At 38.2% G+C, this 12055-nt stretch overlaps 1 protein-coding gene and 2 pseudogenes across 3 annotated transcripts; all 3 read left to right on the top strand.

Annotated features, from left to right (window-relative positions):
* Positions 1–428: 428 nt before the first annotated feature.
* AT1G43995 lies at positions 429–922 on the top strand (annotated as a pseudogene; the record flags this gene model as incomplete). Its single annotated transcript has 1 exon — positions 429–922.
* Positions 923–1265: 343 nt separating this feature from the next.
* Positions 1266–4559, top strand: AT1G43990 (annotated as a pseudogene; the record flags this gene model as incomplete). Its single annotated transcript has 1 exon — positions 1266–4559.
* A 5362-nt stretch (positions 4560–9921) lies between these two features.
* On the top strand, positions 9922–12055 carry AT1G43980 (Tetratricopeptide repeat (TPR)-like superfamily protein). Its single transcript, NM_103524.3, has one exon. The coding sequence runs from the start codon at positions 9947–9949 to the stop codon at positions 11846–11848; it is 1902 nt and encodes a 633-aa protein (NP_175064.3). The 5' UTR covers positions 9922–9946; the 3' UTR covers positions 11849–12055.

Below are 12055 nucleotides of genomic sequence, written 5' to 3'. Positions count from 1 at the left end.
ATCATTTACTTAGTTTTAAACTACCCTTACAATGTTGTAGTTCACACAATGCTTCCCAATTAATAGTATAGATACAAAATTATTTGTCATAAATATCTATATATACATTTTGTATCACTTTTTTGAAGATAATTTTTGAGATTTGAGCCATAATTCAACAATTAATTCAAATGGGTGGGTATAACCCGGTTTAACTCTGTTCGGATCCTCGATAACATGTTTAATTCTGTTCTAATCTTGGATAACATTAATTTTTGGAAAAGTTACCTAAAAATAATAATTAAAAACGAAATTAATGATTTAATTACCAAATTTAATATAGATAATATCTCTAAACTAACCATATTTGTTATTTACCTTAACTGATTTCCTAAAATATTTCTATCTACTTTAAACATAAATATATAATTCTATTTACGGTTTTCACGATGGCAGTTTGGTGGGCTTGGAAGTGGCGTTGTGATAATGAATTTGACAAGCGGGGTAAGTGTCGAGATAGAACGCGTCTTATCAAGGAGGCCGCTAAGGAGGTCACTCTTGCTACTAATAAGATGAACGGAACGTCGGGGTCAGTCGGCAGCATTGATATATTGGTTGGTTGGAGTGTGCCTTCGGAGGGGTGGCTGAAGCTTAATACGGATGGGGCTTCAAGAGGTAACCCGACGTTGTCTACGGCGGGAGGAGTGTTACGGGATAGAGAGGGAGAGTGGCTTGGGGGCTTCTCGCTTAACATTGGACGGCGTACGGCTCCGGTGGCGGAGTTATGGGGTGTCTATTATGGCCTTTTTTTGCTTGGGAGAAGAAAGTGACAAGAGTGGAGTTGGAGGTAGACTCAGCTTTGGTGGTTGGTTTTCTTAAGACAGGGGTTAGCGAACGACACCCTTTGTCTTTCCTGGTACGATTGTGCCATGGCTTTTTATTAAAGGACTGGATAGTCCGTATTTCTCACGTGTATAGGGAAGCTAACCGTCTTGCTGACGGGTTAGCGAACTATGCGTTTTTGTTGCCCATTGGGATTCATGTTTTTGTTTCTGTTCCTGATGTTGTTGAGCCGCTTTTTAGTGATGACGTTATTGGGTCTGCGCGCCTTCGTCGAGTACGCTCGGATTTGTAGTTTGTTTTAGTTTTAATAATATGGGAGACTAGTCTCCCCTCTTCTACCAAAAAAAAAAAAAAAAAAAAATCTTGTGACGTCTCTATACCTTTATCAGAGCAGACACCTACTAACAGTTTATCAGGTGAGATCTTGCGACAAGGTGATGGAGAAATCACAACACCACGGTACGTTACAACAGACCCAGAAACTTGTTGATAAACAATGTGGCTACTGGAAGGAAGCGTCAAGGTACAAAATCAACTTGTATGGTCTGAGCAGAAATCTGATTAGGCAATGTGCTGGATACGAGGGATTTGGTCACTCAACATCTGTTTGTCCTACTCTCAGAAACAAAGAAATGAAGTGTTACGGTTGTGAAGGATATGGACACACAAAGGCGGAATGTGTTGAAAGTGTTGTTGCAGATAATGTCACACAAAGGACTGAAAAATGCAACGTTGCGTACACCTCTGAGATTAACAAGTCCGAATGCAAGCCTTGGTATTTTGACAGTGGTAGTTCAAGACATATGACGGGAGCTCAGAAAAATTTGCTAAAATATGAGGATGTATCAGCAGGAAAAGTGACTTTTAGTGATGGAGCTAAAGGGAAAATCAAAGGAAAATGAGTCACTAAGGGGGAAATGCAACCAAAGTTGAAGAATGTATTCTTGGTGGATGGACTCAAAGCAAATCTCATAAGTATAAGCCAACTGTGTGATGAAGGGCTTGATGTTACCTTTACTAGGGTTGGATGCAGGGCATTGGATAAGCAGGGGTCAGTCAAGCTGGAGGGACAACGATCTGCAAACAATTGCTACATGTGGACATCTAATTCCACTTGTTTGCGCCCATCTTTGGAAAATGATTTCAAGGTCTGGCATCAGAAACTAGGACATTTGAACTTCAAGACATTGATCAAACTAGCAAATCATGAGATTGTCAGAGGAATGCCAAAGCTGAATTCTGATAGTTCGTTTGTGTGTGGACCATGCAATAGAGGGAAACAAGTCAAAGTTAATCACAAAGTGGTTCAGGATATTGGAACTACCCATGCCCTAGAGCTGATTCATATGGATTTAATGGGGCCAATCAATGTTCAGAGCCGAGCAGGCAAGACGTATATCTTTGTTATGGTTGATGACTTCACACGCTACACGTGGGTTCGTTTCTTGCAAGAAAAATCAAATGCATTTGAGAGTTTCCGAGTTCTAGCTCTCCAATTAAAGAACGGACGGGCAGGTATTGAAACAATTTGAAGTGATCATGGTGGTGAATTTCAGAATGAGTTCTTCGACACGTTTTGCAATGATCAGGGAATTGTTCATCAATATTCTGCACCAAGAACACCTCAACAACAATGGGGTAGTGGAAAGGAAGAATAGAACACTACAGGAGATGGCTCGTGCAATGCTACACGAAAATGATGTACCACGGCATTTGTGGGATGAAGCAGTTAATACTGCTTGTTACATCATCAACCGGGTGTATGTCAGACGAGGGACAACCAAAACTCCGTATGAATTATGGGAAGGGAAGACTCCAACAGTGACATACTTTCATGTCTTCGGATGCACTTGCTATATACTGAATGATAAAGATCAACTTGGGAAGTTTGATGCAAAGAGTGACGAAGGAATCTTTTTGGGGTATTCAGAAAGAAGCAAAGCGTACAGAGTTTTCAACAAGCGCACGCGACTGATTCAAGTAGTAATCAATGTAAGCTTTGATGATACCTATGTTCCAGTTCTACCAGTTCTTCAACCAACAAACAACAGTGAATCCGTTAATCATGAGTCTGATTCTGCCATTCAAAAGTCTCGTAAAGAAAGTAGTCATCCAGAACAGATACTTGATAAATGACAGAATATCTCTTAGAATGATGAATCGGCTGCAGTGCATAGGAATCACTCCAAAACTGATGTTATAGGAGAGATTCAGGGGGGAAGAATTACTAGAAACGTGAAAGTAGACTACAGACAACTCGCGGGCAAGCGACAAACTACCTCACCAACTAACGCGGAAATAGTTCAGTTTGCATGTTTTGTTTCTAGTGTCGAACCGAAGGATCATAAGGAAGCATTGATCGAAGAGTACTGTATAGCAGCAATGCAGGAAGAGCTAGGACAATTCAAACGCAGCGAAGTGTGGGACTTAACACCTCAACCGGCTGATTCAAATGTTGTTGGTACGAAATGGATATTCAAAAACAAGATCAATGAGGATGGTCTCGTGGTCAGAAACAAGGCTAGATTGGTAGCTCAAGGGTACTCTCAAGTAGAAGGCGTTGACTTTGAAGAGACGTTTGCACCAGTGGCAAGACTGGAGTCAATCAGGTTTCTGTTTGGGATGGTATGTGCATTAAACTTCAAATTACATTAGATGGATGTGAAACATGCCTTTCTAAATGGTGTACTTCAGGAAGAAGTATATGTGGAACAACCTAAGGGTTTTGAAAACTCTAAGCATCCAAACCATGTTTACTAGCTTAAAAAGGCCCTTTACGGATTAAAACAGGCACCTAGAGCATGGTACGAACGTCTCACTACCTTCTTGGTTAATCAAGGATATGTTCGTGGGAGTGTAGACAAGACTCTGTTTGTTTTGAAGGATGACAATGGTCTGTTGATTGTTCAGATATATGTTGATGACATAGTGTTTGGTTCAACATGTCAAGAGTATGTCGAAAGGTTTGTTTAAAGTATGACCAAGGAGTTTGAGATGAGTCTGTGTGGTGAGCTAACCTACTTTTTGGGTCTGCAAATCAAACAAACAGAGCATGGTTTCTTCATATCTCAAAGCACGTATGCCAAGAATCTGGTTGAGAGATATGGTTTAAAAGGAAGCAAAACAGCTAGAACACCAATGGATGTGACTGATAAGCTGTCCAAAGACGAAGAAGGAGAGGATGTTGATGAGCGGGTATACAGAGGGATGATCGAGAGTTTACTCTATCTGACTACAAGCAGGCCAGACATCTGTTTAGCTGTGGGAGTATGTGCAAGATATAAGGCAAAACCCAAGGCCTCACATATGTTGGCAATAAAGAGAATAATCAAGTATGTGAACAGCACTGTGAACCTGGGCTTGTACTACACCAACGATACTACCAGAAGTTTGATGCTGACTGAGCCGGATCGCTGGAAGATAGATGGAGTACCAGTGGAGGATGCTTCTTTATGGGAAACAACATGGTCTCATGGCACAACAAGAAACAGAAGAGTGTTTCATTATCTACTGTTGAAGATAAGCATAGCAAAAAATCATGTTCAACACTCTCGCACGAAACATATTGATATTAGGCATCATTTTATTCGTGAACTTGTTGAGGCAAAACAAATAGTGATTGGTCATGTGGGTAATGAGCATCAACTAGCTGATCTATTTACCAAACCATTGGATTTCAACAGATTTATTAGTCTGCGACCTTCCATTGGTGTATGTGAACTATGAATTGGTTGTGAGTTGTGCTGATCTAAAACAGGGATATAAAGTGAGAACAGGTCACGGAAATCTAAAGATGAATAGAGGATCAGCACTATGTAAAATTATGTGGAAAATAGCTGCCTGTCATGCCGGTTCAAATCAGACGTAAAACATTGCTGTCTAACAGGAGGTCAAAGAGGTGAGAAGATCAACCAACCGAATGGATTTGATACACAAAAAAAAAAATGTGTATCAAGATCACTAAGTTTGAATATTAGCAATTGATAAGTTAAGTGATATTGCTGATTTAACAAAAGAGGGAGCAGTTCGAAAAACACATATCATCAAGCTCTTGTTTGGTAAAGCTATCTTCAAAGGAAATTCCAGCTGCCTGTTACACGTTGTCCTGATTGTTTAGAACTGAAGGCATGACAGTGTGAAAGACTAGCCGCTGAACATTGAGCTGATCTATCAACGATCTGAATGGTTGTGACAGTTTCTTGCTAAGTTCTGAACAATTGATGGGAACAATGGATTGAACCGGGTCACAAGTGAAAGGTATATTGGTGCGCTCAAACATGTAGGTACTCGCGTGTATCAATTGACTATTTGGGTCACTGTTCAAGTGCATGATGAAAGTTGTGCTTGCTAAATTATCACTGAAAATATTGTGGTTATTGATTAATTGAGTGTACATGGATGTGTATTTGCAAGTGAGCACTAATGAATTGTTGAGTGTTTCAGATTGTCATGTATGCTGAGCCTAAGTTCATCTGGGCCGTTTAGGCTTATGAGGTGCAAGTCCATCATGCGGGAATTGATTGGAGGGAAAAAGCTAGGGTTTTGAGGATCATATCTGAACCGCTCAGGAAAGTGAAAAGTCTCTTGCGTGCTCTAGAGAACTCACTCTGATCTCTAAGGAAAATCATTCTGTGCAAATGAAATCGTTCTTCAAGGGTCTTGTGCAATCTAGAATCGAGTCTTCGGGATATGAATCTTCATCCATAGCATCAGAAAGCTACAGCCCAAATCTGATGGATGATCTTGTGAGCACTCCTCACAATCAGTTGGTTCTGCATGCAGATTTCGGCGGGCCACATTTGCGACGTGCTTCATCACCAGACTGCTCCACATGTCCAGCTTCCTGTAGAACTTGTGGATATTAGTGATGATGATGAGGACGATTCGTCTTCCATCGTTCCAGTCAGAAACCGACAGAACTCTGTGCCAATGTCTACTGAAGTTCTAGGGGTATCATCCGTGACATCGCGTCTGGCGAAGCGCAAACGAGACACTCCAAGTGAGGAGTTCCTGTCACAGAAACAACAGAAAGGAAAGGGAGTTGTTGTTTCAGGTCCTAGAAGGAGCAATCTATTTCAGGAGTTCAAATTCAGTTCTCCTCTCGCTGAACAAAGGTACTTGTATTTCTCTCGTCGACAAATGATCAAGGAACTGAATTTGGATCCTCTGGCTGGTAAATGGATCACGGATGTGATCTCTGAGGCGGGTCTTCTCAACACAGTAACGGGAATTCAAGGATTTTAGGACGAGGTGGTCTATGAATTCTGGGCCAACTTACCTTCCGTTCGAGTGGAAGGGGACTCAGTCAAGGTGTTAGTAAGGGGTTTCGAGTGTGAATTCTCACACGCGAAGATCAATGCTCTATTTTACCAGAAACCTGTCGGGGCCAGAACTCAACGCATTCAGACTGCTGGGTTGGTTTATGATGAGGTGGCTCGGTACTTGACCGATGGTCGAGTCCAAAATCTGCAGAACATTCCCATGAATAAGTTTTCAGAGAACTGGAAGAATCTATTCAAGATATCTTGTTGAAATTGGTCTCCCACAACAAAGGAAGGGTATGTGAGCAGTGACAGAGGAAGGCTTGTCTATCGCATAGCTCACAAAATGGCGATTGATTTTGGAGAAGTGGTGTATGATCATGTTTTTCAACTTGCTCTGAAGTCTGTCTCCAACTTCTTTCTGTCGTTTCCTAGCCTCATTTATTGCTTGATTCAGACTCAACATCCTGACATCCAGATACTCAAGCGCACATCGGCCAGTGTTTCACAAGGTTAGTCAGCTGGCAAGAAGGTAGCATCTTCAACAGCACCCGCCACGCCTTTGGGTCTACGGGCAGCTGTGCAACAGGCTGTCACCATTCTGCAGGCTGCCTTAGATGCAGGTAAGTGATGTGCCTCTGTCCTCTGCTCTTCTGTTATAATAATTCTTATTGAAAATTTTGACTAAGTTGTGCACTCAAGCAGGGGGAGATGATGCGAGAACTGCGGATGAGTATGGGAACTTTGATCTATGACTAAGGGGGCACATGATTTGAGGGGGAGTATTTGTTTTTAATTGGTTTTGTTTGTTCTTATCGTTTGGGTCTAGGGTTATTTAGACCAGAACAATGCTTTGCTCGGGTGATTGTATCATCACGGTATGTAATAAGATGTTTAAAAATAGGGTTTTTAAAACTAATTGCAATATGTTGATTATGCTAGTTTATGGCTCTAGATTCTGTCTACTGGCTGTGTGTTGTGTTTCCTGATTGCATTTTAGGTTATATCAATGGAGGAATGCTTGAGTATCAAACTCAGTCAAAAAGGGGGAGATTGAAGATGTAGAGTTTGATCAATCAGCTGATGGCGATCAGAACGTTGATGGATTTCAGGAAGCTGCATCGAGTTGCATCAGACGCTTGAGTTGCTGACATGAATGCAAGAGCAGACGTGGCAAGTTGTGGCGGATGATGTGGAGAGCCAAGAATGGAAGCTGGCTTGGCGTGGTATCAAAGACAAGATTCATCGAGAAGATATAAAAGATATCATCTCGAAGAATAAGAAAAGAAATAGGCTTGGAAACAAGGAAGATTCCATATCAAGAGAATCTCGGAGATCCTAGGTTTAGGGTTCTGGAGAATAGGTATAAGTATTCTAGGATAAAGAGGGAGCCGCCTTGAGCACTCTAGAATATTTGATACATTACTTCAAAGCATTGTAAGAGCTTGAAGGTGAGTGTGTAGTTCTCTTGGTCTTCACGGGTTAGTGATAAGAAACAGAGGAGAGAATTAAGGCTTAGTTATTCTTAGTCGGGTTTGATTTTTTAGGTAGATTAGATCAAGTAAGAACCGAGATAATACTTGTAAAAGAGTTTATTATTAATAAGAATAAATTTTAAGCATTTCAACATCTTGTGACGTCTCTATACCTTTTAATGTCATCCAAGCATTTTGCTCTATGTGTTTTATTGATGGCTTTTATTTTTTCCTTAAAATTTAGATGATAACGCTTCAGATCTCACTCTTCATTTCATGACTTTACTCTTTGTTGTATGTTACGTTAGGCAAGCAACCTTGAATCAAACTTCTTTGTGGGACTCCTACAATTGAGGAGAGAGACAATGTCGAGATGTAACACATATTTTATTGAAAATCTTTATCGGATGATCCGTGTTTGTATGGAAGAGAATAAATCTATTTGTGGTGAGATTAAGAGGTTCAAAGAATATAACCATAGTTGATGCAAAATTAGATGACGCTACTCCCGGCCGGCCCATACCTTAAAGTGTAAAACATCTAATATTTTGAAATAGAGGGGTGTCATATTTACATTATATTTTTGAAATATAATATATTAAGAGAAAATCGAATAATATGAGTTGTCTATAAATAATTATAAATTTTAAATAATATTAATATCATTTTCACATTATAATTTTCCAAAAATAATAATTTTATTAATTAAATGAAACCTAAGTAACAGACATGGTGAATTATTAACTTATGTTGTCGCTAATGTACTGTAGGTAGGAATTAAACGAATATACAATTTTCAAATGTTTGAAACATTATGTTAATTTTGCAATATGTATAATACATTGTCAACTTCATCCATGATATAAATAAGATGTTGTATGGACTGTATAAAAATAATAATAAAAGAATCATACCATTCACATACAGTAGAAAATACTTATTTTTACTTTTAATAAATAATAGCTATTATCAGTAAAACTATAATCTCATCATGTTATGATTGATTTCCACCAAAAAACAAATCATGGTATGATTGATAAGATTTCAAATTACATGGTGACCATATCAATAAACTTTTAAATTTTATCATTATTATAATATATTTTTATACATTGTAAATATCATCCCAAAGTAATAATAATTTTATTTAACCGTGCATGGGATGGAAACTTATTTAGTTCAAATTTTAAAAAATGAAAAGAAAAAACAATTGGTGAACAAAAATTGAGATTTTTAAAATGTGGACATTTTAATTATGTAAACAACCCCCAATATATTTTAATTTAAATCAAAGTTTTCTTATAAAACTAACCACCCTAAGTTAAGCTTGGACCTCGTCTGGTTTCCCTAAGAGACAACTCTGTTTCCATTACAAAAGGTTTTCAACTTAATCCACTTTGAGTCATCATCGTTAGCCATCCATCTTTTCGAGTAACCCACCGTGTACACTATATATTCAAAAGAGGACTAGAGTAAGAGTTTAAAGATTTTTTTTTAATACATGTAATTATATATAAGATATGTAATCAATTGTTATTAATTTGTTTAAAATTTTACGGCATTGTTACCATAATCAATTAATTATAATAACTAACTATATAGTCATTTTTCTTGTATTTTGAACCGATTCGAAACAGTATGCTTTGTTTCTACTCCAACATGATAAGCTTATGCCTATTAAGTCTGCTATGGTTTGTCACGCTATCAATTTATTGGTGATGTATCACGGCCATTCATTATCTACCGGTAAATTTTAAACAACCTCTCATTCGCTTTCACACCAAGCTCAAACGTCTTCATAATAGTTGTCAACCATGCAGAGAAATTCTAGAATTACAATCAAATTATTATTATACAATTAAATACTACCACGTGTGAAATCCTACAATGACGGGTTAAATTCGATATTAATATGGGATGGTGTATTACGGGTGAAATCTGAAAAACAACAATCAAAATACAATTATATAATATTAAATATTTAACAAAATAAACAAATACAACTTAAAACTTTAAAATTTAAGTTATAAAATTTCGTCTCACGGTAAATTATACATTTAAATCAAACAATAATATAAATTTATTAAATCATCCTAAAAAATATTCAATTATTTTTTATTTAATGAAAATATAGGTCCGCGGTTAATATCATTATAAATTTGTCATTATTAAATTTGTCACACCACTACATATAATTCCGATACTTATATACATATAATTCCGATACTTATACTATTGTAAAATACATAAACACAATAAAAAAGAAAAATTATAATTTTAAAATACAAATTGTAAACAATATGAATTAAGCATATTAAATTTAATCTCTTACATCTCTTTCTCTTGAGTTTTCTTTTGGAAAAAAATAAAATAAAAATCCGCACATGTATGTTCCAACTGCTCCGACGAGCTCATGGACTTTGCATGCCGTCCTCTCTCTACTTCTCGCGTCTCGTAAACCGCTCTTTACTCTCAAAGTCTCCAACTTTAGCCAAAATCGTCCATGCCCAGCTCCTGGAAGCTGGATTCGTACGCACTACTTATTGGGGAAATCGCTGCCTTCAGCTCTACTTCAAATCCGGATCCGTCATCAATGCCCTCCAACTGTTCGACGATATTCCTGATAAGAACACCATAACCTGGAACGTTTGCTTAAAGGGTTTGTTTAAAAATGGTTATCTCAATAACGCACTTGACCTGTTCGACGAAATGCCTGAACGAGATGTTGTTAGCTGGAATACAATGATTTCAGGGTTGGTTTCTTGTGGGTTTCATGAATATGGGATTAGGGTTTTCTTCGATATGCAGAGATGGGAGATTAGACCAACGGAGTTTACTTTTTCGATTCTAGCTTCTCTTGTTACTTGTGTTCGACATGGGGAACAGATTCATGGTAATGCTATTTGTAGTGGTGTGAGTAGGTATAATTTGGTTGTGTGGAACTCTGTTATGGATATGTATAGAAGATTAGGAGTTTTTGATTACGCGTTATCGGTGTTTTTAACTATGGAGGATAGAGATGTTGTCTCGTGGAACTGTTTGATTTTGTCTTGTTCCGATTCTGGTAATAAGGAAGTGGCTTTGGATCAGTTTTGGTTGATGAGAGAAATGGAGATTCAACCTGATGAATATACAGTTTCGATGGTTGTGTCTATTTGCTCTGATTTACGAGAACTGAGTAAGGGTAAGCAGGCTCTTGCTCTTTGTATCAAGATGGGGTTTTTATCTAACAGTATTGTTTTAGGAGCTGGGATTGATATGTTTTCCAAATGTAACAGATTGGATGATTCGGTTAAACTTTTTAGAGAGTTGGAGAAATGGGATTCAGTGTTGTGCAATTCCATGATCGGTAGCTATTCGTGGCATTGTTGTGGAGAAGATGCTCTTCGGCTCTTTATCCTTGCCATGACGCAGAGTGTTAGGCCTGATAAGTTCACGTTCAGTAGCGTTCTGAGCTCAATGAATGCTGTGATGCTAGATCACGGAGCAGACGTTCATTCTTTGGTTATTAAGTTAGGGTTTGATTTGGATACGGCAGTAGCTACCTCACTCATGGAGATGTACTTCAAAACCGGTTCAGTTGATTTAGCAATGGGAGTGTTTGCCAAAACAGATGGAAAAGATTTGATCTTTTGGAACACAGTGATAATGGGCTTGGCGAGAAACAGTAGAGCAGTTGAGTCCCTTGCCATTTTCAATCAATTGCTGATGAACCAAAGTCTGAAACCCGATAGAGTGACGTTAATGGGTATCTTAGTAGCTTGTTGTTATGCTGGCTTTGTTAATGAAGGAATTCAGATATTCTCTTCAATGGAAAAGGCTCATGGAGTTAATCCCGGGAACGAGCATTACGCCTGTATAATCGAATTGCTTTGCAGAGTCGGTATGATCAATGAAGCAAAGGACATTGCTGACAAGATACCTTTTGAACCAAGCTCTCATATCTGGGAACCGATTCTCTGTGCATCTCTTGATCTTGGAGACACAAGACTCGCTGAGACTGTAGCGAAAACTATGTTAGAATCTGAACCAAAGTCATCTTTTCCTTACCTGGTTCTGATTAAGATATACGAGATGACATGGCGCTGGGAAAATTCAGTGAAGTTAAGATACGCCATGAATGAACATAAGTTGAAATCGGCTCAAGGATCGAGCAAGATCAGTATAGAGAGCAGTGTGTTCAGCTTCGAGGCTGACCAGTTGCAAATTCATGGAGGTCATGATACTTGCGCACTCTTGGACTTATTGTCTTGGGATTCTTTTGATCAGAAAATTCATTGGTCTGCATAACTTTTTTTAACTAACAAGATTCCAACTATAAAGTGATTTTTTCATTTACTTTTAACCTCAGGGCACAGGTTGTATTCGTTAGTCAGGGACAATTTCAATATTTGATTCCACATAAAAGAAGTTAATAGCATTGCACAGTACATTGATGTATCGAGAAATCAATTTGGTAATAAGAAAGTTTTTGACTTTTGTCGTCAATTTTGTCAA

The sequence above is a fragment of the Arabidopsis thaliana genome (genome assembly GCF_000001735.4).
Source record: "Arabidopsis thaliana chromosome 1 sequence".
NCBI lineage: Eukaryota > Viridiplantae > Streptophyta > Magnoliopsida > Brassicales > Brassicaceae > Arabidopsis > Arabidopsis thaliana.
This window is presented reverse-complemented; position numbering and strand designations above follow the sequence as displayed.

What these genes read in the sequence shown, in the direction of transcription:
- AT1G43980 (NM_103524.3), top strand. Translation starts at nt 9,947, where the DNA reads ATGTTCCAACTGCTCCGACGAGCTCATGGACTTTGCATGCCGTCCTCT.